Consider the following 27,330-nt stretch of genomic DNA (forward strand, 5'->3'; position numbering starts at 1 on the left):
GATCTACAAATCAGTCTTACAAGCCTATATTCTTGTCAACAGTCTGCTATAGAATTACAGAACATGTTTTTTGCTTGTGTATGCTGGTGTACAAAACTTAAAGGCAAAAGTAACTTTTTCATGATTTGCCACTTCCAAGAAACATATTTTGATGAAACTTGGACTATGAGATAAATAGAAATAACACTTTTATTTGAAGATAATAATTACACTGAAATCATCATGACTAATGAGATTATAAAAGGTAGGACAGCATTCTTAATATTGTGTGTGATCACCACAGACAGCATGCTCTGCAACATGCTCATGTGCTGGCCATAAGGTTGGTAAGGAGTTCCTGTGGTAGAGCCTTCAATTTCTCCACTAGCGAGATTGACAGCTGCTGGATTGTCACTGGTGCATGTTGATGTGCTGCAATACCTCTCTCCAAGGTATCAGATTTGTGCTTCATATTATTTAAGTCAGGCAATTGGGCAGGCCAGTCCATTCGCCAAATATCCTCTCCTTCCAATAGGTCCTCCACCGGCGCTGTTCAAGGTGGTCACTCATTGTCATCCATAAAAAATGAAGTCACAGCCAAATGCCCGTGAAAAGATACGCACATGCAATGTTATGCCTCCCCACCCTACAAAACCTAGATCACCAAAACAATCATGTTCAACAATGTTCCTGGGTGTATTACATGTTCCAACCTCTCTCCATATGAGGATATATCCAGCACTGTTGAACACGATCATTTTGGTGGTCCAGGTGTTAAAGTGAGGGGAGACATAACATTGCATGGGTGCACTTACCTCAGAATCTTCTAATGCAGTAGACTCACTGGTTAACTTTATAGTGACACTGCACTCCTTCCCCATGAGCATCTTCTCAGGGATGGATTTCGCCATCACTTTATTTTTTCGTCGATGATACTGCTGTCTGTAGAACAAGACAGTAGCGAAATGTGGGAACAAATGCAGAGGACTAAATTGATCAGTGCAGAGAATAAATAAATGTAATGTACTAGGGTTCATTTACAGTACAGATGTAACTGTCAAAAGATACAAGTATAAGTTAAGACCTAACATCACAGCTCGATGACATTACTAATACCTACAGGTGACACTGAGTATTGGAAAACTACAAAGGGGACTGCATATGGGTCAGGTGATAACTAGGCATATAAGTCACTACAGATGTTAATGAGAATTCTGAAGGGTGCAAGCAAAGGTACAAAGGAGAAAGCCTTTTTGTCCAATATTTGACTCCAATTGGAGTATGCTCCAAGGATATGTTGTGCCCAGCAAGATACCTGTCAAAGCAGATACCAAGGGTAAAATGGAGAGTGGCAAGATCTATAATGAGAGATTACAGTAGGCAGAAAAACGGGAGCTCATACAATCATTAAAACTTTTAGTGTACCTAGTTGGTTGGTTGGTTGGTTCTTTCTTTCTTTCTTTTCTTTCACAAGAACCATACTGGCATTTACCTGAAGCGATTTAGGGAAATCACAGAAAACCTGAGTCAGGATGGCCGGAAGTGGGATTGAGCCACCGTCGTCTGAAATGAGAGTCCAGTGTGCTAACCACTACACCACCTTTCTCAGTGTACCAGTTTGGTAGCAGTGGTGGTGAGGAAAATTTGTGTGTACCAGAAAGATAGGCAAATGGGAAATGAAAGTGGAGTATTTGTTGCAGTTGACAAAAAACGGAAATAAACTGAGATAGAAATTGAAACTGCATGTGAGAATGTTTGGGCAAGACTCAGTGTCAAGGGTGGGCATAAAATGATTATTTGATCCTTCTATGACCCACCCAACTCTTCCTCTGATGTAACTGAAAACTTCAGAGAAAACATCAGTTCACTTGTAAGTAAGTTCCCCAATCATACTATAATCATTGGGGGAGACTTAAATCATCCAACAATTTAATTGGGAAAATTACAATTTTGTTAGTGGTGAGCATCATAAGACATCCCGTGAAACTTTACTAAATGCCTTCTCTGAGAACCACCTAGATCAGATAGTTAGGAATCCCACTTTTGATGAAAGTATATTGGATCCAATGGCAACAAATAGACCTGACCTCTTTGAGGATGTCCACATTGAAACTGGTATCAGTGACCATGACATGGTTGTGGCAACAGTGATTACCAAAGTACAAAGGACAACTAAAACTAGCAGAAAAATACATATAATCAAGAAACTAGATAAAAAAATCAGTAATGTCTCATCTCAGTGAGGCACTTGAAAATTTCAGCACAGGGCAGGAGCATGTAGAGGAACTCTGGTTCAGGTGGAAAAGAATAGTTGACTGAGTACTGGATAGATATGTACCCAGTAGAACAGTTCATAGTGGGAGGGAACCTCCATGATATACAGCCACTGTAAAAAAAATCTAGATAAACAGAGATTACTGAATAATAGGTGAAAAACAAAGCATATGGCTATAGATAGAGAGATGCTGAATGAAATGTGTTTGGCTGCCAAGAGAGCAATGCATGATGCCTTCAATGACTACCATAGCAGAATATTGTCAAGTGATCTTTTACAAAATCCAACGAAATTCTGGTTGTATGTAAAGGCTGTTAGTGGTGCCAAACTAGGTGTCTACTCCCTAGTGAATGAATGACACAGAAACTGAAATTGATGGTAGCAAAGCAAAACCTGAAATGCTTAACCCCATTTTCTAATCTTCCTTTACAAAGGAAAACCTAGGAGAATTGCCCCAATTTAATCCTTATACCACTTAAAAGTTGAATGAAATAAGTATTAGTGTGAATGGTGTTGAAAAGCAGCTGAAATTGTTGAAATTGAACAAGGCCCCATGCCCCAATAGAATCCGTGTCAGATTCTGTACTGAATTTGTGGCTGAGTTAGCCTCTTCTCACTATAATCTATCATAGATCCCTAAACAAATAACCATTACCAGGTCATGGAAAAGGCACAGGTCACACCCCTCTACAAGAAGGGTAGTAGAAGTGATCCACAAAACTACCATCCAATATCTTTGACATCGATTTGTTGTAGTATCTTAGAACATATTCTGAGCTCAAACACAATGATGTATCTTGAACAAAATGACCTCCTCAGTGCCAACAATCGTGGATTTCTAAAACATCGATCGTATAAAATACAACTCCCACTTTTCTCACATGACATACTGAAAGCATTTGATCAGGGCAACCAGGTAGAAGCAGTGTTTCTTGATTCCCAAAAAGCATTTGACTCAGTACTGCATCAATGCTTATTGTCAAAAGTATGATCATATGGAGTATCAAGTGAAATTTGTGACCAGAGTGAGGACTTTTTGGTAAGGAGGACACAGCATGTTACCTTGGATGGAGAGTCACTTTCAGATGTAGAAGTTACTTTGGGTGTGCCCTGGGGAAGTGTGTTGGGACCCTTGCTGTTCATGTTGTATATTAATGAACTTGCAGACAACATTAATAGTAAAGTCAGGCTTTTTGCAGATGATGCAATTCTCTCTAATGAAATACTATCTGAGAGAAGTTGCATAAATATTCCATCAGATCTTGTTAGGATTTCAATGTGGTGCAAAGATTGCTGACTTGCTCTAAATATTCAGAAATGTAAAACTGTGCACTTGGCAAAATGAAAAAACATGGTATCCTATGACAATAATATCAGTGAGTCACTGTTGCAATCAGCCATCTCATATAAATACCTGGTGTAACACTTTGTAGGGAAATGAAATGGAATGATCACGTACATCTACATCTACATCTATACTCCGCGAGCCACCTTACGGTGTGTGGCGGAGGGTACTTATTGTACCACTATCTGATCCCCCCTTCCCTGTTCCATTCACGAATTGTGCGTGGGAAGAACGACTGCTTGTAAGTCTCCGTATTTGCTCTAATTTCTCGGATCTTTTCGTTGTGATCATTACGCAAGATATATGTGGGCGGTAGTAATATGTTGCCCATCTCTTCCCGGAATGTGCTCTCTCGTAATTTCGATAATAAACCTCTCCGTATTGCGTAACGCCTTTCTTGAAGTGTCCGCCACTGGAGCTTGTTCAGCATCTCCGTAACGCTCTCGCGCTGACTAAATGTCCCCATGACGAATCGCGCTGCTTTTCACTGGTTCAGTTGTGGGCAAAGCAGGTGGTTGATTTCATTTTATTGGCAGAATACTGTGGAAGTGAAATCAGTCTGCTAAAGAGATTGCTTACAGATCAATCATGTGACCCAGCCAGAATATTATTGCTCAAGTGTGTGGGACTTGTACCAGATTGGAATAACTGGAGATATTGAACGTATACAGAGAAGGACAGCAGGTGTAGGTGGCCTAGTGTGGTTAGCCATCATGTTTGATGGGTGACTGACAAGAAACACCTTGAGTGTGAGGTTGCAAAAGGTGAATGATGTTTAAAGCATTCAACACCCACATATTGTCTATCATGCAACCACAGTATTGGCTGTTGATGGCAACAGGGGAGGTATCCAATGGACAGCACAGCACAAGGCTACAGAGCAATGTTGAACTGCTTAGTTGATTAGTAACTCACAGCAGTACTACATTGCTAGAGGTGTTGATACAAAGCAGAACAGTGGCAATGATCAGAACAACGAACACTGCAATATTTCAAACAATGGTTGCCAAAGTTAACATTTCACCAGAAAGGAAACCAAGGAATTTTGCAGAGTGACAGATGAAATATTAGTGTTTCTGCAAGGTGAATCAGTGCAATGCATGGTGTCATGCACGCTCAACTGTGCAGACAATGTGCATGAGGAATACAATGATTACAATACATACTTAACAAGTGAAAGTGATATTGAAATGGGTGTCAAGCTGTCATCATCCTTGTCAGACAGGGGGTCCACAAATCCTATCTCCAGTGAAACATAGTAAAGGACAATTGTTGTCCAAGGAGAGGATACTAAACATAATTATGTACATGGAAGATAATCTGCAGCTTAATTAAAAAAAAAAAAAAAAAAAAAAAAATATGAAGAGATTTTGAGTAAGTCCACAGCAATACGACCTTGTAGTGTATGAGAAAAACTATGGATATTCAAGGGAGGAAAAGGCACAGTTGTTGCAAAAACTGGTGTTTGCATGTTGCAAGGATGCATGATACAATTTACAGGATGTGCATGACAGTGATCTTCTACATTACGCACACTGAATTGTGTGTGACATAAATTACAATGATTTCAAGGAAAGCACTGGATGGTTGCATAACTTCAAAAAGTGGTACAGAATTGGAAGACATATGATAACAAAATTTCAAACAAAGCATAAACTTGACAGTACACAGCAAACTGCAGAATTGGCCAGAAAATTTGAAGATGGGAAAAACAAACTTCTCCCATTGTTCAGTAAGGAATTTGTTTTCAGCTCCAGCAAATCAGGATTTGAAGAGGAAGTGCATATGAAAGGAACCCTGGAAATTATCAAGATAAACTAACATCATTGCCTTAACACATTTATATAATTTGGATGATACATTGGTTGGAAAGTTATTTATTGTGATGCAAGAAGTTGGAGGTGGTCTGTCTCCTATGACTCTTTCTTGTGTGTATGATTTTGCAAGGGCAGCTGATCAAAATAAATTGCTTTTGCTTGATTTGTGGTCTGCATATAAAAATCATACTTCTTCAGAACAAACTATCCATGCTGGAAGGTTTGTGACATTGCAGCTCATACCACCTGGAACCACTGGACAAATTCAGCCTCACTATCTGCAGCTATGTGTTGTCCTACACGATTTTTATCTCCCAAGGAGTTTGCCTTTAATCTTGATGGTGCAAACCTTTGTAATCACTGTGGCACACCATTTTTCATTTGATGTTCATGGTGTAAGCTAATGGTTTGTTTTGAACATTTCTCGGATGTCAATGATGTCCATTTTGTGAACTGTAATACATACATCCCGTAGAAGGTTGATATCTGCACGACCTGGACACTCATTTTCCATCACCCTCTTGATGCGTTTGAGGAGCCATATTAAATGGGCCTTGTTAAAGATTGAACTTGCAACCTTGCATTCAAGGGGTTCCTTGTGAGACACACATCTTCAGTAGTGATCAGAGGAATACCTATAACTGTCACATACAAAGAAATAAACTACTGCAAGGATATGTCTTACTTTATAGGAGTAGCATTGGTTTTCACTACTTCTATCCACATTGAGTTGCTTTTGTAGGTTAATTACTCAGAAATGAAAATTTCCACTGGGCAGACTATTAGCCTTCTGGGTCTGGGGCCTGAAATGTACTGGATCTAGAAGAGTCCTTGGTATTGGCTGACTAGCTTTAGTTCTGCACATTTCTATAAATCTTTCTTGAAATAACTACATACAGAAGGCTTGAACCATATCACATTGCAGCAACACATAAATAGCAGCTAGGGTTAATTGTGTACACAACAGCAATAATGGAAAGTACTGCATGGAAACTAGAGTTACAACTTGGAGACAAATATTCTGCTACAGCCCCCTTCATTATCAGAACAACTGTTGCATTTAAGTGTTCAACAGATTTTTGTAATAATTGAATACAGGATTAAATACTGTCAAACACATTCAATCTTCATCAGTCTGTCTAGTATAAATAAAAAAGGTCTGTGTTTCAGTGTGGTTGTGTTACTTCTATATGATGACATTTTCATACAGCAGTGAGAGATGTTTAATAAAATAATTCTCTATCAGCTCAAAATCATATGATCCATAACTTTATGCACTTATCGTATAGATTCTCCAAGCCAAGATCGTGATTTCTTATTGGCATGTAAGAGAAGAGTTGTGCAATTTGTACATAGGTGGGTGCTTACAATCAGACACCCAGTTTTTGATGATCCAAGCTCTCTTGAGTTTCTTGAGGTAAGAGGTTGACCAACCTGTTGTGTGTTTAATCATAGTACTGAGAAATAGGCACTTTGTGCACATACTGTATATTTTTGGTTCACTTTCAGGAAATGGCAAGTGAACTGGAAGTAGACTGCATGCAATGGAATTCCTTACAGGAAGAAGCCAGTCTCATGCACCATGTTATGTCTCAGTTGAGACGTTACCAAGATGAACGTTCTCTCAATGCAGGACAGAAATGGAAACTGCCACCATGTGGTCAACCAATCAGCCTGTTCACCGGAACCAGTGAAGGAAGAACTGTTATCAGACCTGATGATGATAGTATGTTTTCATATATGCAATTAGTAATTACAGTGAAGTGCACTGAACATATCCTTATAAAAATATTCTGAATTTATTTTATAGTGTAGCATGATTAATACACACATGATTACTTTAACAATATTCATAAGATTACATATTGTTACATGATAGTGTTTCATGCTATAGAAATTACATGTAAGGGGAAACAAAGTAACATAAAAAGTTCCACCACATTACTCTTTCCTCCAAGAAATTTGTGAGAGTCTGTACATAACACAGGTGTTTCTTTTGTATACTTATGTTAATTGTAATAAGATTCTTATATGAATAACATGGAGACACTGTTTATATTGCTACATTTTGAGTAGAATTCCTAAAAGAATACATAAAAGAATAATTAACATGCTGTGCAGACCTAGTCCTTTGTATTACTCAGCATCTGAATTGTATGATGGTAATAAGAGGTTACTGAGGAAGGGGAAGTGGACAAACAAATATTTTAAACATTGATAAAAGATAAAGGATAGTTGCTACTCACCGTATAGTGGACATTCTGATCTGCAGAAAGGCACAGCAAGAAGACTGTCGAAAGTTAGCTTTTGACCAACAAGGCCATTGTCGAAAATAGACAACATATGAACATGCACACACTGAGACAAAGGCAACTCACACACGCATTATTACAGTCTCTGACAGCTGGAGCCAGACTGCGAGCAGCAGGGCATTGTGGCAGAGGCGACTGGGTGGGGGTAAGGAGGAGGATGGGGCAGATAGGAGGAGGGACAGCAGGGTAGGGGTGGGGGGGGGGGTGGTAAGCTGCTGCTAGGAGTGTGCAGGGATGAGGTGCAGAGTGGAGCAGCTCATCACCGCATGTTCCCGGCAGCACTTTTCTGCCCCACACTGCTGTCTTGCTATCCCTCCCCCTCCCCATTACAGCCTCCTCCTTACCCCCACCCAGTTGCCTCTCCCATAATGCCCTGCTGCTTACAGTCTGGCTCCAGTTGCCAGAAACTGTGGTCATGTGGTGTGTGAGTTGCATTTGCATGGATGTGTGTATGTTGTCTATTTTCGACAAAGGCCTTGTTCGCCGAAAGCTAACTTTCCGACAGTGTTCTTGTTGTGCTTTTCTGTGACTCAGAGTCACTGTTTTATGATGAGTAGCAACAATCCTTTTCATTATATTGTTACTTTCCAGCCTGGAGAACAACAATGTTGCTTATATTTTTGTCACCTTTCATTCTTATTGTCTACGGCCTTTCAAACTACACAGTCCCTCTAGTTTTATTAGTCTGGTATAATAGCTTATTTGAACCTAATCAAATTTTGACAGTTTCTTGTAGACTCCACAGCAAGAAAGAGGACCATTCCAGTTTTGCGGTCTTTGCATTGTAATTTGCTGTACTTTTGTTCTTACCGTAACTAATTTTCCAGGAATCTAAACATACCTTGTAATTTAGTTTTGTCTCTTTGTAACTCCTTCTATGACACATTTAATTATATACTTAACTGTTACAGAAATATGTTGTGCATTTTTTTTATTTAATAATTTTACACATCTTGTTGAAATGGCACCTTTGGGCATCCTGTTTTTTAATGGTAACAGGGAAAAATCACCAGCAACTCTCACACCTATAATTTCTTAATAATACACTGTGTCCAAACATTTCATCTTGAATATACCCTTTCATCCTCATATATACACCTTATTCTTTCCACTCTTAGGTAATAACTGTAATTTTAATTATTTGGTTCCATTTTTATTGTGAAAACCATCAGTAATACATCCCACTGCTTGTTTATTGTCTTAAGTTCATAAAAATAATCAAGGGATATGACAAATACATATTTTCTTCATTGTTTGTCGTGTTTCCTGCTCATCTCAGTTCTTCTGTAACAGTATGTAAAAACTTGCTGTCAGCAGTTCTGTGTACTTTCTAGCAGTTCATGAAGGTAGCTGCATTTTCATGACTCCCCAGCACTTTTGTTGTAAATGTGATTTTGTACCTAAAAATATGCTGTCAGCAGTAATAAAATAGAATTGCTAGCCATTACTTTCCTCCCGTAGGCAAAATTCCAGAATCCTCAAATAGACGAATTTAAAAGTACAAAAACTATTATCTTGCTTTAGGAACTGTTCCTTCCTTCATTTGACAGGAAAGTGGGATAGATTGTGGAAGGTTAGAAAGGATGAGTATATCTAGTGTTGCTATATCCAATTTGCAGAGAAGTAGAACATGGGGAGGGGCAGTCAAAAAATTCAGTGGGACAAAGACCTGAACATTGGGACATAAAAAGGTGTAAATTTTCAAGTTGGTACACTGGTGCAGCAGTAGTTAAAAGTATTCCACTGTTCATCAAAACTACCAGGTTAAGCTGTTAATAAAAAATTTCCATCAAATATCAGTACGAGACACACACTTGAATTGTATTTTGAAACACAGACTATAGCCAAACCTATTAACCATGAAGTAAAGAAGGTTGGTGTGGATGAAAACCCTGAAAATGAATTTCCTGTCATATAGCAGGTTTTGCCAATGGGCTGCTCAGTTAGTAATGATTTCAGCTTGTGTCTAAACCTGTTTTTCCAGTCTACAATCACACTCACTTCACTAGGGATCCTATTCATTAATTTCACAGAAATGTGGTGCTATCTTGTTTATATTAAGTGATTGCTGTTTATCTCCTATTGCTAACTTAAGCTTTACATAACTACACTGCTATTTACCAAGTAATATGTTGTATACATACTTTAAGAATAGAGATGTGAACAATGATCATCACTACTTGTTTTGAATGTAATAGGAACCTTCACTTTTTAAATCTAGCTAATCAGATATTTTGCATCAGGAATGTTAAATTGCATATCATGAGTCTCTGTGAAATTAAAATGAAAACCGCTATGGAGAAAACGTATTGGCTTGTAAGTACGAGGATCCCAAGATTCTGGAAGAGCCTTCTGCAAGACGTTTGGTTGTCAATTTCAAATTTTATTTTTATTACATACTTCAATAGAAAACATTCCTGGCCATCAAGATAGATAGACTATGAGGGCAGCATGCAACATTTGTCAAATTGGCATGAACTTCCTACATGTTTGGATTTGCAAGTGATTAACATTTCATCACAAATTAGATAGAGTTTACACCATCTACAGATGTATATAAGGAAAAAAATATGTAGTATGTTTCTCATTCAGAAAGTACATTTGAATATTGGTTGTTCATGAGAAGATTCTGTTATGCCTTGCATAAGAAGGAGAATTGTTTACCTGCATGTGTCAGAATTCAACACCAGCATGATTGTGTTCTATCAAGACCAGTTCATTCTTCAGTTAAGTTGCTGTTTTATTGGCTGGGACTGCATTAGTTTCATACAAATATGGAATAAGTGGGTTCATAAGGGTCATACACAATGCTGAGCAGGATCTCTTTGGCTCCACTTGACTAGCCTTTTGAAAAAAATCAAGATTTTTCTCTGTTACATAAATCTGTGATACCACCTAACTTTCAGCCAGATTTGAACTCATTTTTATTTATGGAATATGCAATTCATGATTGTGGATGTTCACAAAGTTTTCAAGCCCTTGGGAGCAAATTTGCCACAAATATAATTTTCATTTGTATATTGATATTTTAATATTTTGCAATGCTTCAGTGTGAAGATAAATTATCAAACAAATAGCTGCAAATGGTAGTAAGGACTATGTCATTTATAATTATTTCACAGTTTATTTATGGTATTAGACAAAACATTGTTACTATTTTTGTTCTGATACTGTTAACATTCAAAAAATGTTTTATTGTTATTTGAAGTTCACAGCTTCAAGAATATTTTCAATAACTTGAAAACTCTATCATTAACTATTATTTTCAGTAATCCTAAAAGTAGTTAATACTTATGAAAAATACCTAACATATTAAAATTGCATTAAGATCTAAAAACAGAAGTTCATAAACAATGTTTTGTCTTGTAAAACATGCTGGAGGCTTTGAGAATAATTAACATGGCTTATATTATGTTTGATTGGTCCCAACTGTGTCTTTGTAGGCATGGGTTTTAGCAAGACAATGGAACTGTTCTCAAGTATCTATCTACATTTGGATTTATATTCCTTCTGGTGATACTGAGCTGTATCTGTGATTACAACTAGTTTTACATTAAGTGAGAATATCTTAACAAATAATCCAGGACCTGATCACTGGAATTAAAAAGGTGCAGAACTCTATACACTGATGCCATTTGCAAATGAAATAACTACTTTTATAAAATGTGATGATGTGTCTCTTACAATGCGAACACATTTTCATTACAGTGATGCTCGCTCACGTGCAATGTCAGCAAAAGTAAACATTTTCTACACAGGAAACTTCTTGGCAGATTAAAACTGTGTGCCAGACCAAAACTTGAACTTGGGACCTTTGCCTATCGTGGGCAAGTGGCTCTACCATCTTAGCTACCAAGCATGACTCATGACCTGCCCTCACAGCTTTAATTCCACTGGTACCTCGTCTCCTACCTTCCAAACTTCACAGAAGCTCTCCTGTGAACATTGCAGAACTGTAATTCCTGGAGGGAAGATACTGTGGGGACATGGCTTAGCCACAGCATGGGGGATGTTTCCAGGAGTGCTAGTTCTGCAAAGTTCGCAGGAGAGCTTCTGTGAAGTTTGTAAGGTAGAAGACGAGGTACTGGTGGAATTAAAGCACTGAGGATGGGTCGTGAGTCATGCTTGGGTAGCTCAGATGGTGGAGCACTTGCCTGTGAAAGGCAAAGGTACAGAGTTCAAGTTTCAGTCGGGCACACAGTTTTAATCTGCCAGGAAGTTTCATAACAGCGCACACTCTGCTGCAGAGTGAAAATTTCATTCATTTTCTACACAGTTTACTATGAGAGAATCATTACAGCCTGAAAAGAAAAACATTTTGTTTGTTCTGCTGTGCAGGATTGTACAGCCACATCACACATCATGATCCAAGAAATGGGCTTTTTTTCAGCAATAGAATTATCCACACAAACAGTATGATAAAGTCTGCAGTTTCACAAACTGACTTACCTTGATGTCAACCACAAAGATAAGCATGCTGACAGATGTGCTCCTAATGAGAGTCCTGAACACAGGAATGGCATCATGTCATCTTTTCAGATGAGTGCCAGTTCCGTGCATACACCAGCAAAATGAATGTATTCATCTATGGAAGTTCCGAGGAGAACAAGCATTGCCAGATTTCATTTATCATTGTCACATGCACTCAGCACCTGGTGTAATGGAATGGGTTGCCATGATCACCTCTGGTTCACACAGCTGATAATTTGGACAGCAGCCATTACTTTTCTGAGGTGTTAAAACTGGTGTGTGTGTCCTATTTTTTAGGTGGCAATGGTGTTATCTTACAAAAAGATATAACAAGACTATGTTGCCAGTGCTGTCCTTCCAGGCACTTAAATGTGATTTGCAGAGTATCTATGTAGATGTAGAAATACCAGCAATGTGTTAATAATGGAGACAAAAATGGCATCAGATGTGACTTCATCTATGTCAGGAGCACAACCAACCTCCTGCCTGCAATGAGCCGAGATGATTTTGCCCAACCCCTGCTGAACATAACATCACTGCCACAGAACAGAGCAATGATCTATACACCATCACAGCAATCTCCTACCACCTGCCAACTGCACTACACCACATACAACTTGGTGACCCCACTTCCAGCTGTCATCACTCATGTGACTACCGAAATTCAATGCACAGTTGGCAGAAGGTGCACCAAAATATATAGGATGTGTAAGACATCTAGACACATGGAACCATGATATCCGCCCTCTCCTGCCTCACTCTCATCATGATTAAAGGCTCTTCATTCCCTACCGCATCAGTGGACAAACACTTCTGTGTCAATTCTGGCTCAGATGTCTGTACTTTGCTGCCCTCTTTTCCATCTCCAGTGCCTACCTACTCAGCTATTGAACTTTGCACAGCAAACAACTTCATAATGTGAGTCTATGGATCTCAGACCTGCTTACTGGACCTGGGTTTTGATGACATTTTCATCTGGACATTCATTGTTGCAGATGTCAGTAAGCCAGTAGCAGGCTCAGATTCCCTTCAAAACTTTCACTTGGTTCCTGATCTGTATGGTGACATTTTGATGTTCCCTTGACAGTTCAGCACAGTGGAGCTGCCCATTTTATGCAAGAGCTTCCACTGCATACCCACATGCATCAGTCACATTCAGAAATTACAGCAGCTTTACTTTGATGCATGAGCAATGAATGTTCATGTGCAACATGAAAATGATGCCATCCAGTTTGGAATTTATGAAGTTAAGGAGGAACTCCATGTGACAGGGCACCATCTTGACCTACTTTGTCAACCACCTCTGCTCAGTTCTGACATACCCGATGTCTCTCTGCACTGACCCAACCTGGAAGCTCTTTTGCCATATGTGGATACATCTACAGTACCATTACTATTTGCCACCACAAATGTCAGTACCATGTATTTTGCTTTTACTCCTCCTGATATGCCTTCATACTTCCATCTGAAATGCTAGTCCGTGCAGTGCATCCATCACCTTGGTATGTCACAGACAGCACAGACTACACCAGAACTACTTGGGGTCACTGAGGCAGCAGTCAATAGATTGCATTGTGTTGCTCTCCAACAATTCCTGGGCTTCACCCATCAAATTACTTAAAAAAACCTTATATGTCAGGTTGTGGGGTGCTTACAGAGCTGTCAGCACTTGTACTATTTTGGACAGATATCTAGTCCTAAATATCCAGGGCTTCACTCACTATCTGACAGATGCCTCTGCATTCAATGTTAGTGTTTGCAAGGTGGGTTGTTTGAGTTTTTATGTTTGTCATACAGACTGACAAACATTGCTCAAACTGACAGGGCTTCATTGATGGTGCACAGTTGTGTTATGTTCACTTTGACGGTATTATTATTTTATCATTGGCTGAAGGTTCCCATAAAATGCATCTGAAATAAGTTTTTGACGTACTCTCTGACAGCTGAGTGATGATCAATGGAGAAAAATGCCAACTCTGACAAAAGGAAATTCGCCCTGTGCTGTGGCAGACGGTGCCGCTGCCACATGGCTTAGGCATGGTTAATTTTTATTGCCAGCACCTTCCACAGGCAGCTTCTCTTCAGGTGCCATTCACTTGAACTCCCATCGGCAAGAACATTACCCGCAGTTGTAAAGTCATGTAAACTCTAGGGATGTAGTCCACTTCTGAATGTATTAGACTGTCTTGTCTGAGTCATTACTTTGCCAGATCCACTCCCTGATGTGCAGCTCATCATAACACTGAGATGGGCAAATCCGCTATTGGTGTTTCCCTGAAACGAGAGTTGGGGGGGGGGGGGGTCTTCAACAGCAACTCCATTTTTCTCAAGCAAGCTCTTGCCTATGTAATGCATGTGGTCAGTGTATGACCGAGAACTACTAGAAGTTTATGAAGCAGTGCATTAATTTTGTAAGGTGCACTCTGATGCATCACTGACCGCATGCTATCCAAACCTGTCCAAGGTCACCTGCCCCTGACAACTTCAGCATTTAGAAAAAGTCGCTCAGTTCACAATCACTGTCCATTATATGTAAAGCATGGAAAAAGTCATGGCGGATTAACCCTCATGCATCAGTGCCATGTCATCCCACTTCAACTATGACCAGTTCCTGGAAGTGCAATAGTAATACCAACAGTTACAGGCAGTTCTTTGTGACTTTTACATGAATCTCTGAATCGAACTTTGGCCTATTCAGGGCACAACCCTTTGATCCTCTGTTCCATTTTACAAAAATCAACACACCCCCTTGCTCCTCAACAGTTTCCACATGTTATCTTCAACCAGTTGCATAGCTTTGAACACCCAGTGTACATCAGACTACACGCCTGGTGACAGACAGTTTCATATGGCCAAATGTGGAGGAGGATTGTAAGCTCTTTAATTAATTCATGCGTTCCACACCACACGAGCAAGGTATCACACCATGCTCAACTACCCCTAGGTCACTTTGAAGTCCCAAAACGAGATTTTCAGCATTTTTATGTCAATTTCATGGGCTCACTACCCATCTCTGATTCTCTCATAGTCATCGGTACATCTTGTTGGTTATCAGTCACATCACTCGATTGGTAGAAGTTCTGGTTATGACATTATGGCCAAGCCCACCACCAAAGCCTTTATCAACAAGTGAATTTTGCAGTTTAATTGTCCAACATCCATAATGACCAACCAATATTGGCAGATTGAGTTGGCACTTTTCCTTGAGTGTGAAAAGTGGGCAGCACCCATTGATGTAGAACAACAGTGTACCATCCACAGAGCAATAGACTCACTGAGTGGTGGCATCGAACCTTATGGGCAGGTCTCGTGTGCCACAGCAGACATGGGACAAAGACACTACATAATCTTGGGAGTGTGTACGGCCCAGAAACATGTCTTTGGAGCTTCACTTTCTGTATGGCAAAATGCTCTCATTACCTGCTGACCTGATTTCACATGTAAAACATCACATTACTCACCTCTTCATCCCTCCCACTCTTGTTTAATCTGTGCCTGAGGCATTTCTCCACAACACTCTACAAGACTGTGAGTTTATAACATTATGTGATGACACAATCTGACCAGCGTTACAACCCCCCTCTACTCATGCCTCCACATGATACTTTCACAGGACAACCGTACCTTTCACATGGGAAACCTACTATGGTGTTCGTCAATCACTTTAACCTGACATGGATTCTGCAAGCTCTACATATCAATGAACCCTTCCAACCAACCTTCACTATTTTTTGGCTTTCGAAATGCACCTCAATGTTCACAGATTTCTTCCTGAAGATCTTAAAATCAAGTTGTTCAGAAATGGTCTCAGTGAGGGGCTGCATTCAAACAACCAGACACAGACAGCTCTGTCACCTGTCACTTCAAGACAACCTTTAATGTACCACACAAAGGCAGTACTGCCATTCTCATCTCTCACTTCTCTGCTGATGATCTTCTCACCATCACAGCTCCCCAATGTTTTTCTTTGTGTCACGCATTCTCACCAGCACCATGTGGCCCTGGTTACACCTTTACCACCCCTCCAACACCACCACATAGAGAAGCTTCAGCTGTGCCCACCATGCCTTTTGTTCCCTTCCGCCTTCCGCCTTCCGCCTTCCCCCTTCTCCTTCCCCCTTCTCTCCTTCCCCCCTTCTCTCCTTCCCCCCTTCCCCCCCTTCCCCCCTTCCCCCTTCCCCCTTCCCCCTTCCCCCTTCCCCCTTCCCCCTTCCCCCTTCCCCCTTCCCCCTTCCCCCTTCCCCCTTCCCCCTTCCCCCTTCCCCCTTCCCCCTTCCCCCTTCCCCCTTCCCCCTTCCCCCTTCCCCCCCCCCCCTCAGGCCTATGTCCACAGTGCACCAAACAAAATAAAATTATTTCGCACTGTTACATTGTTGTTTCAAGATGGCAGGCCCATACCTATTCCTTTGTTATTGCTTCATCTAAAACAATAATAAATTGTTTTGTCATGCATCCAAGTGAGCAGCAGTAATATAAAATATACAGCGAACAAGGTAAGAAAAAGTTTATGGTCTATGCAAGAAAAAAGACCCATATTATTAGCTAGCTGCACAATCCCACAATGATGAGATATTGAGATAATGAGTAATTGAATAAGTGGTTGCCTGGGATCTGATGCAACTGTGCTGTTTAATGTTCCAAGTGGGTCATTACTGTGAGGTAACATTTGTCTGTGGCAACAGAGAGATAAAATGAAAGTTCATTTCATTATTATTGAATTAAACAGTGCTTTAGCACCTATTATGTAAGTTTATGTTATCACTGTTTATTTAAACTAAGATTAAACAGTGATTTTTGCTCTTACATGTTTAGCTTGGTAACATAAAGACAGATGTTCTTTCAAAGTGTACAAAGTATGTCACCCACCCACTTGAGGGTTAATAGATTTTGAAAAGTTCATATTTAGTCATGAGTGTGTAATCCCAAATTAACTCAAGTGCTTTTGATAGTCAATTTTTTCTCTGTTTATTTTGAGCAACTGTTAGGAACAATTCATTGTTCATTACCAGTAATTTGAATAAAACATCATCCGTCCTATTGCTACCATAGTTAATTAATTAATTCATTCATTCAGCCATTGTGCTCTGAGCACCCATCAAGAAGGAGAGTCTTTAGGGATGTGAAACCAGTCAAGATGTTTATTGCCAAAAGACAATAAAACTGTAGAAACCTAATCTGTGTACTGTATTAACAATAAACTTCAGTATACAGCAAAATGATATTCATACTTATTTGAACTAAGTGTGATTAAGTAAGTTAAAAAGAAAGCTGTTACTCTGGAAGGAAAAGTAGATAATTCCATAAGGAAACAGGAAGTGAAAGTATCCAAAATAAGCAAATGCCTTGTGAGGTGACAGGCAGGTTCAGCTGATGCTTGTAGGTTAACTGAATGGTGTAGTATAAATCTGGACAGAAAGTCACAAGAAGGTAGTGTGTTGGAGCCATGACATCACATACTGAGTCTCTGGCATTTGTGGGGTACACTGACCATGAAGTAATCTGTGGCTGTCAAAAGGGTAATAGGTAAAGTGAGGAGTTACTATGAGTGATTTGTCCCAGGCAAGTGGCCATTGCAAGTTGGTGTATGGTGTGACAGAGGCAATATGGAGGAAACTCAAAGGCTACAAATTATTTCACAGCTGCCGCATGAGGAAAACAAGTACTAATACATTACATAATAGGTAACTACACCAAAAAAGCACACTTTAAAGTCAATGAAATAACATTTACGACTATCGTGAAACATAATGGTCCCAGTATGAATCCTTATGGCATTCCATGTGTTGTGTTCTCACATACTGAAAATAGTTTTAAAAAAATCTGACACTTTCTGTCCATGAGACCCTCTGATTTATGTTATGAAGGTAAGAGTATGCCCATGCAAGAAAGATGTCATAACACTTAATTTGCTGAAGAGAATTTTGCCATCCAAAGTATGTGGAAAGATCAAAAAATCCTATCAACAGGATAATGTTTTCTGATCAACACTTCCAGACCCTCATTTGTGTGGTTTTGTATTGCTTTCTCTGTGGACAATATTTTACAAAAACCAAACTGAGAGGGAGTTAACAGGTTTACAGATCTGATTAATATTTACCTTGCTGACTATATTCATTTTACATCAAATCATTCTCCAAACTGCTTAAATATTGTTGAGAGTACTCTACAGTGAATAAAGCTCTCTCTTCCTGGCCTTAGTTGCTTTCATCTCAGACAATAACTATGCTTTACCTCTGCTTCGACTATTATTGTTCATTCCCTGTTGTAAAGGAAAACTGGATTCATAGTGCTGTATAAATGTTTTTAGGTGATAACTAAATAGCCCCTCTACTGTGTGTCCTTGCTTAACTTCTTCACATAGTTCATCGAGAAAATTCTCTCTACATTATGTGGGTGGTCAGCACTTATGATTCTGTGAAACTGTACACAACATTTCTCAGTTGGAACTAACTGACGGAGATGCTTTATTGGTTCCTTGAGATGCTTTATTGGTTCCATTTGACCATCATCTTCTGGCAAACTATTTACTATGGATCTAACATCTATTTCATGAAACGCAGTTTGATTTAAAAATAAATTATCAATTTTTCCTTGCACTATGTCATATTCTTGTTGAGAACATTATTGTCTGACCCAAACCAAAGTTGATATTGTGTTACTTGAAGTGTCCTCTGTCAGTATTACCCAAGATGAAATCAATATTAAAATCTCCACAGTCAATGATTTCCAGTTATTTCTACTAAGTCTTATTATACCGTTACTACATTCTTTATGAAGTGTAAAACTGTCGTCTTGCATATTTCTGTTACTAAAGTTCAGCACTGAAAGGGCTTTTGAATTTAGTACTCCTTAAAGTTTTTGGCCTGGAACCTAATTCAACGTTTTTAAATAATAACCACCACCCGTTACTATCTTGTATCCTCCTAAATGAGTCAGTTTAATTTATCTGATGTCTCAGTTATATTCTCCTACGTGTAGCACATCTGTATATGTTTAGATATTTCAGTTTCCCCCATCTGAGAAATAAGTATCATTTAACAGTCTTTCCCTGTTTTGATTCAAAAGTCCTTATTTATAATGACTGTTAAGCATTGTGCCATACAAACTATTCACACAAGCTTATTAATTTTAATTTTCCTTAAGTAGTAGAACAAATACAAATTTGAAAAAAGTCTTGATAGTACACTTGATATTAAATGTGGTTGTTAGAATTTGCTGCGTTTGCTGTCGTGTAGTCATTTTCTTTAATAACAAAATTGTGCTACTCCCTGACAGATTTTGCAGGTGTTTTTCATCATATAGTGTTATTTATATTCTTGCAATAATTAATTTTGGACTTAATATGAATGTTTTTTGATTATGAGGATTGTGTAACACAATCTTTCTTGTTATACTTCTCACAAGTTCTTCACCCAGGGAATCTAACTGCTGCACACATATATATTGACTTCCCTACAATATGACTAAAAAAGAATTTAATTATGGGTATTTTCTTTTGCAGTTATCTTCAGAGTATACTGTGCAGATCACACATATTGTACTCTGAGGTTTCCTGTATGTACTACAGCTGAAACCATAAAATTATGTGCTGCAGACAAGTTAAAAATCAGGCATGATGACCTTGTTCTTGTTGAAGTGAAGTCATCTGGGGAGAGAGTTATTTTTCGTGATAATGACATCAGTATACCAACAGGCTTAAGCCTCAATGGGAGAATTTTTGTTTCACCTAAGGATCACATCGATGCTTTGGTGAGAATTAAATCTTGAAGGTACAATGTAATCATAAATTTTCATATTTGTACACTGCACATGAAAAAGTTTAAAATTGTTGTCAGATTTTAAGTAATTTATGTGATATTGTTGAAATCGTTATTCGTTACTGTTCTGGAAACATGACATCAGAAGACAAACCAGTAAGTATACTTATATTTACTGAATTTTATAAATGGTTTTACAGTAGAAAATTAAAAATTTTAAGTGAGATTTAATCATACAGCCTCATATGTACACATAGCAACTTTTGAACTTCTTCGAGTAAGTGATCATCTGCATTAATATGCATATGAATAAAGGTCACTGTCCACCAAATAAAACAGACTTCGATCAGCAGAGAAATATTGCAAACAAAGTAGTAAACTGCTAAGCTTTCTGTCTTCCTACAGAGCTTAAAAAAAAAAAATACACACACACACACACACACACACACACACACACACACACACACACACACACACACAGTGTTTTCATCCAGCACTACAGCCTGACTGGGTTGATCTTGGTGGTTGGTGGTGACGGAAACATGAAACAGGTGTAGGGGAATGGGAGGGGGGACCAGAAAGTGCTAGCAATAATAGTGCCGGTCCGGAAATTGCCACTTCCTGTTGGGGAGTTACCCAATACCTTTGGGTGGAGATAGAAGTTTGTTAGGAGAAGCATTAAGAAGATGATATAGAGTGAATTTGGGGAACAGATGTAAGAGAAAGAAACAAAGAAGGAAAAATACAGTGAGTTACTGAGGAGTAGTAAATGAGGAGTATGAGACCACATCGGGAAGAAACTGCTACTACTAGTACTTCTACATCTACTTGTGCTTGTTTCTCACCACAAACATAGTCTTGATTTATGATAACTTATTTGATGTTATTCTTTCTTCTTCAATTAACTATTCTTTCATTTGATTTCTTCTTCCTCTCTACAATTTTTTCTGTAATTAGATTCCCCATACTTCCTATTATCCTTTCTGTGACTTCTAAGATCTCACATTTTCAAATCCTGAACAGTACTAACAGTCAGTTTTTCACTTTCATTCTGTCCAAGATCCTTTGGTGATCAGTATTCTTAAAGCCATAATGTCTGTTTCTATCCAATCCTTTCCTCTAGGAGAACAAGCCTCTTGATTTGAAAAATAGAAATTATGCATCTTTCTATGTATTTCCATTTGTTATTGTTTGGCGGATAGATGGTTCCTATTCATAGTATAAATTAAAATTAGTAATACTTTTTTGTATAAACGTTTTGCAGACATGCTTAGCAGAACAGGAAAGTCATACAGAGGGAATGGATGTAGACTTGGAACTGTTCAGTACAAAAGAACTTGCCTATCATATGACACTCTTTGACTGGGATCTATTTTGGTGTGTCCATGAGGTATGGATTTGTTTACTGTAATGACTTAATTACCCATGGTTAATACATATAACTGACAGAACTGTTTATAAATTTTTTTGTTTATAGTATGAACTGATATATCACACCTTTGGCCGACATCATTTTGGCCAAATAACTGCAAATTTAGATGTCTTCTTGCGCCGTTTCAACGAAATTCAGTTTTGGGTTGTGACGGAACTGTGTCTCACCCAGTCTCTTGGCAAGAGGGTGCAAATTCTCAGAAAATTCATAAAACTTGCTGCCTAGTAAGTACTGAATCCTTTTTAAGAATTCTAACAGCTCAGTAACCATTGTCTATATTATAAAATTGTAATTTCAGTTTACTAACATTAGATGTAAAAGATGTACTTGTTAAATTGGATGAGTACTTTGGTGATGCTGCCAATGACTGTTAGATGAACACTGAATTTCAGGTTTTTGCAATAACAAATTACTACTTTTGTGGTAGAATAAAAGATGTTAGCAATGGACACACAAGAACATGCGGCTTAATTGCAGGTTAATAGATCTCTACTCTTTCCACTAGAAAAACGCCTTGAAAACAAAGGAAATGGAAGTGAGAAACAGTGAAATTCTACAAGTTAACTGCAGTAAATCACCAATTCTTTCTAGATATTTTAGTCAGTGTGCCAAATGACACATTGTGTGTAGTTAGCTAATATGTTGCCCGTGGTGGTCAAGGTGTAGTAGAGGTCTCCAGTTCGACAGGTGTTCATCCCAGGAGCATACCAAAAAGCTGTGCCCTTATTGAAGGACATGTGTAGGAGTGCATTATTGATGCCCTTGCAAGAGATGCAAATGGAGGCATGACAACAGAATTTCAGGTCACCTGCTGCTGCTGTTGCTGCTGCTGTTTTGGTTTCCATTTGTTGGACTGGTATGAGACAGCTCTCTAGCACCCACTGCAGGTCCGGGGTAAGAAAAGGCCTGAGGTATTCCTGCCTGTCGTAAGAGGCGACTAAAAGGAGTCCCTCCCCCTGCTTCCAGAGACGGACGGTTCAACGACTTACATTTTTGGTCATTTTGGTTTTTTGCTTATTTTTGTTTCTTCCTGCCTTTGTTTGTTTCCTTTCTTTGTTCTTCTCCCTCTCTCACTGTCTTCCTTACTTTTTACCTTGCCATCTTGTCCACCCTATGGTCTCCCCCCCCCTTTTTTTTTTTTCTTCTCCCTGTGCGTGCCTGAAGGCCACACACATAGCCGGTGATGCGGTAACGCGTAATTCCCCCTGCCCTGGGTAGACAAGTAAGGCACGCACGTACCCCCTGGTAAAGGCCAGGCCCAGGGAGGGGTGATTGTCTGAGCTGACACCTTCAGACCATACCGATTCGTCCTTCCGTCAGTTTCTCGGGAGGTGTAAAAATTCACCTAAGGCGGGAGCGCCCTCTGAGAGGGTCCCCACAAGGAAGGAGCGCGCCATCGGAGACACTGGCAATCATGGGGATTTCTCTTCTTCTTATCTCTCGACTTCCGCCCCAAAAATGGAAACTTGACCAGCCACCAGTGACAAAAGTACTACCACCTGCCCCAGAGTTTCTAGATCTGAGGATGGAAGGGATTTTTCATCTGTCAACCCTTTCATTATTCAAAAGGGCATAGATGCCATAGCCGGACCTGTCAAGTCTTGTACCAGGATGCGTAACAGTACCTTGCTGTTAGAAACTGAGAGCGCCTTTCTGCCACAAAAACTCCTTCAGGCCACACTCCTGTACACGTTCCCTGTCCGGGTGGAGGCTCACCGCACTTGAATTTGTCGCGTGGTGTGGTATCTACTAGATCGCTCGACGGATTGCCTGATAAGGAGATTCAGTCTTTCCTCACTGAGCAGGGAATGATGGCTGCCCATAGGGTCATGAAAAAGGTCAACAATGACCTTGTACTGACCTGGACATTTTTTTTGACCTTTGATAGTGTTCAGCTGCTGGCTATGAGGTTATTTCTGTTTGCTCCTATGTCCCGACACCTACGCGCTGCTACCAGTGTCAGTTTATTAATCACACCCTCCAGTCTTGTTCTAATGCTGCTAAATGCGTCACTTATGGCAGGGACGCCCATGAGGGTGACTGTCCACCTTTGTCTCCTCGTTGCGTGAACTGTCAGGGTGACCATGCAGTGTCCTCCTACAACTGTCCCATCTACAAGGATGAACGCCGTATACAGGAAATTCGGGTCAAAGAGAAAGTGTCCACCTTGGCTGCTCACAAGCTATTTGCTAGTAGGAAGCCCACGCTGCTCCCAGCAGGGAAATACAGTACTGTCCTCGCCTCTCCTCGGCCTACCAGGGGGGTGTCGACGCAGACAGGCGATCTGACCTTTAGCGCTACAGTCGTCCGTTTGGCCAGTGCTAAGATCACCCAGTCAACATCTCCTCTTCCTCCCATCACCCCTAAGACACAAGCACCTTCATCAGCTTCTGCCAAGACTAAGACCCAGAAGTCAGATGCTGCACAGGCCTTCAAGAAAGCAACCGTCCCCTGAAGACTTCCTACGTACCCCGAACTCCCAGCCATCGACCAGTACTTCGACTAAATGACCTTCCAAGAAGGTTCATAGGAAGCAAAGTTATCTTTCTCTGCCATGGCGTGTTTCTTCTCCTGCACCACCCAGCAGTTGCTGCCCCAGGCTGCCATCCGTTTTGCCTGACCGCACCACTGGTAGCCGAACATCTGGCCATTCACCGGCGGAGGAAGCTCCCCTTCCGGCCATCTTAACATGGTGGCCAACGAACCTATTGAAAAAATGGATGATGACTCTCTGCATACTGATACCAGCAGCAGCAGTGCTCGCTCAAAGCCAGGCCCTCAGCAGCCTTCGAGGTGACCCCTTCTTGCTTCTCCTTTCTCTTTTCCTTCTCACGATGGCTTTTCTTCATTGGAATATTCGCGGCATTTGCTCCAACCGAGAGGACTTAAAGTTGCTGCTATGCTTGCGCTGTCCACTCATAGTAGCTCTCCAGGAAACGAAGCTACGCCCGTGCGACTTGGCACAATATACCTCTGTGCGTTTTGACGTACCTCCTGTGGCAGGTATTCTGGCTCATGGAGGGGTCATGTTGCTGGTCCGGGATGATATCTACTATGATCCCATCACATTGCACACTGATCTGCAGGCAGTTGCCATCCGAATCACTCTCTCCACTTTTACATTTTCCATTTGTACCGTTTACACTCCATTGTCGTCTGCTGGTACTAGGGCAGACTTGATGCAAATTATTGCTCAGCTACCTGCATCATTTATGTTGACTGGAGACTTCAATGCCCACCATCCCCTTTGGGGCTCTCCAGCATCGTGCCCGAGAGACCTTTTCAACCACCTCAATCTTGTCTGCCTCAATACTTCTCTTTCGGACACAACTCACACCTATTCCCATTTAGACCTCTCTATATGTACTACCGAACTTGCACGATGGTTTGAGTGGTACGCACTTTCTGATATGTATTCAAGTGACCACTTCCCTTGTGTTATCCATCTCCTTCATCATTCCCCATCTCCATGCTCAACTAGTTGGAACATCTCCAAAGCAGACTGGGGGCTCTTCTCTTCCAGGGCGACATTTCAGGATCAAAACTTCGCAAGCTGTGATAGTCGGGTCACACACCTCACAGAAGTCATTCTCACTGCTGCTGAATATTCCATCCCTCATACTAATTCTTCTCCATGTTGCGTACCAGTTCCCTGGTGGATCGCAGCATGTAGAGACGCTTTACATGCTCGTCGACGTGCTTTACGCACCTTTAAATGCCACCCTACGATGGCGAATTGTATTAATTATAAACGATTACGTGCGCAGTGTTGTCGTGTTATTAAAGTAAGCAAGAAAGCCAGATGGGCTACTTTCACAAGCTCCTTAAACGTTTTTACTCATTCTTCTATTGTCTGGGGTAGCCTGCTCTGGCTATCTGGCACTAAGGTCCACTCACCAGTTTCTGGGTTGATGGTCACGAATGACGTCCCTGTGGCCCCTGAGGATGTCTCTAATGCCTTCGGCTGATTTTTCGCGGAAGTTTCGAGCTCCTCTCATTACCACCCTGCCTTCCTCCCCCGAAAACAGGCAGAGGAGGCAAGACCACCTAACTTCCGCTCCTCGAATCATGAAAGTAATAATGCTCCATTCACCATGCAGGAACTCGAAAGTGCACTTGCCCGGTCATGGTCCTCCACTCTGGGGCCTGATTATATTCATATTCAGATACTGAAGAACCTTTCTCCTGTGGGTAAAGGTTTTCTTCTTCGTACTTATAATTGCATCTGGATTGAGGGTCATGTTCCCACATGCTGGCGTGAATCTATTGTTGTCCCAATTCCTAAGCCGGGGAAGGACAAGCACTTGCCTTCCAGTTATCGACCCATTTCCCTTACCAGCTGTGTCTGTAAGGTGCTGGAATGAATGGTTAACTCTTGTTTGGTTTGGCTGCTCAAGTCTCGACGCCTACTTACCAATGTACAATGTGGATTTCGTAGGCGCCGCTCTGCTGTTGACCATCTGGTTACCTTGTCGACCTTCATTATGAATAACTTCTTGCGGAAGTGCCAGACAGTGGCTGTGTTCTTTGATTTGGAAAAGGCTTACAACACCTGTTGGAGGGCGGGCATTCTCCGCACGATGCATACATGGGGCCTTCGCTGTCGCCTACCTCTTTTTATTCGTGCATTTTTAATGGATCGACAGTTCAGGGTACATGTGGGTTCTGTCCTGTCAGACACCTTTCGCCAGGAGAATGGGGTGCCACAGGGCTCAGTTTTGAGCGTCGCTCTCTTCGCCATAGTGATCAATCCAATAATGGATTGCCTCCCAGCTGATGTATCTGGCTCCCTTTTCGTGGATGATTTTACCATCTACTGCAGCGCGCAGTGTGCATGTTTCCTGGAGCACTGTCTTCAGCATTGTCTTGACCGTCTTTACTCCTTGGGTGGATTGGCTTCCGTTTTTCTGCTGAGAAGACGGTCTGTACTAACTTCTGGTGCTACAACAAGTTTCTTCCACCGTCCTTACATCTCGGTCCCGTTGCTCTCCCATTCGTGGAGACAACAACATTTTTAGGTCTTCCATTTGACAGGAAACTTAGCTCCACATGTGTCATATTTGGCTGCCCATTGTACCCGTTCCCTAAATGTCCTCAGTGTTCTCAGCGGTACATCGTGAGAAGCGGATCGAACCGTCCTACTTCGCCTATATCGGTCGATCATCCACTCAAAGCTGGATTATGAGAGCTTTGTCTACTCCTCTGCACGGCCGTCCATCTTACGCTGCCTTAACTCTATACAACATGGGGGGTTACGTCTTGTGATCAGAACATTCTATACTAGTCCCATCGAGAGTCTTCATGCTGAAGCTGGTGAATTATTGCTGTGGCATGCCGATTGGTCTACACTTACTGAAAACAAGGTTCGGGCCTTGAAACCTCTCCCCAGGGCTTGGACGACCTCTCCACACCGTTCTCGGTGGACACTGCTGGTTCAGCCATCGCCATCTGCTGACGGCTGCGCCAGCACCGTTCTGCCTATGTGGGCAGTTGCTGACGGTACGCCACATTTTAATGTCCTGTTCGAATTTTAATACACTGTGCATTGATCTTGGCCTGCCATGTACTCTTTATGACATTTTAGCAGATGACCCAGGAGCAGCTGCCTGCATTCTTCGTTTTATCCACTTGACAAACCTGTCTAAGGCCATTTGATTATGCTGTTTTCTTTTAATCCCTTGACTGTTAATGTGCCTTTTATAGTGTTGTCCTTTTTAGTTCCTGTTTTAACCTTGTGCCTCGCAGTGCATTCATAACTTCGTCTGGGCGCTAATGACCACTGTAGTTGTGCGCCCTAAAACCACAAAAAAAAAAAAAAAAAAAAAAAAAAAAAAAAAAAAAAAAAAGAGAAGAAGAAAAATGCTCTCCAGCCTTGTCACTTAGTTATTCTCTTCATTTCAGCATAACTGTTGCAGCCTACATTATCAGCAATTTGCTTCATAT

General features: G+C 40.7%; 1 protein-coding gene across 1 annotated transcript in view; it reads left to right on the forward strand.

The window, feature by feature from the left end:
• LOC124606041 (rap guanine nucleotide exchange factor 4) overlaps positions 1 to 27,330 on the forward strand; it is a 181,068-nt gene that overhangs the window by 78,713 nt on the left and 75,025 nt on the right. The window contains exons 8-12 of the mRNA XM_047138004.1: positions 6,695 to 6,833; positions 6,926 to 7,142; positions 19,700 to 19,947; positions 21,220 to 21,345; positions 21,433 to 21,611. Of these exons, the coding sequence (XP_046993960.1) occupies positions 6,695 to 6,833; positions 6,926 to 7,142; positions 19,700 to 19,947; positions 21,220 to 21,345; positions 21,433 to 21,611 (909 nt within the window). The remainder of the gene's footprint in view (positions 1 to 6,694; positions 6,834 to 6,925; positions 7,143 to 19,699; positions 19,948 to 21,219; positions 21,346 to 21,432; positions 21,612 to 27,330) is intronic.

This window comes from Schistocerca americana, chromosome 3, assembly GCF_021461395.2.
Source record: "Schistocerca americana isolate TAMUIC-IGC-003095 chromosome 3, iqSchAmer2.1, whole genome shotgun sequence".
Taxonomy (NCBI): Eukaryota; Metazoa; Arthropoda; class Insecta; order Orthoptera; family Acrididae; genus Schistocerca; species Schistocerca americana.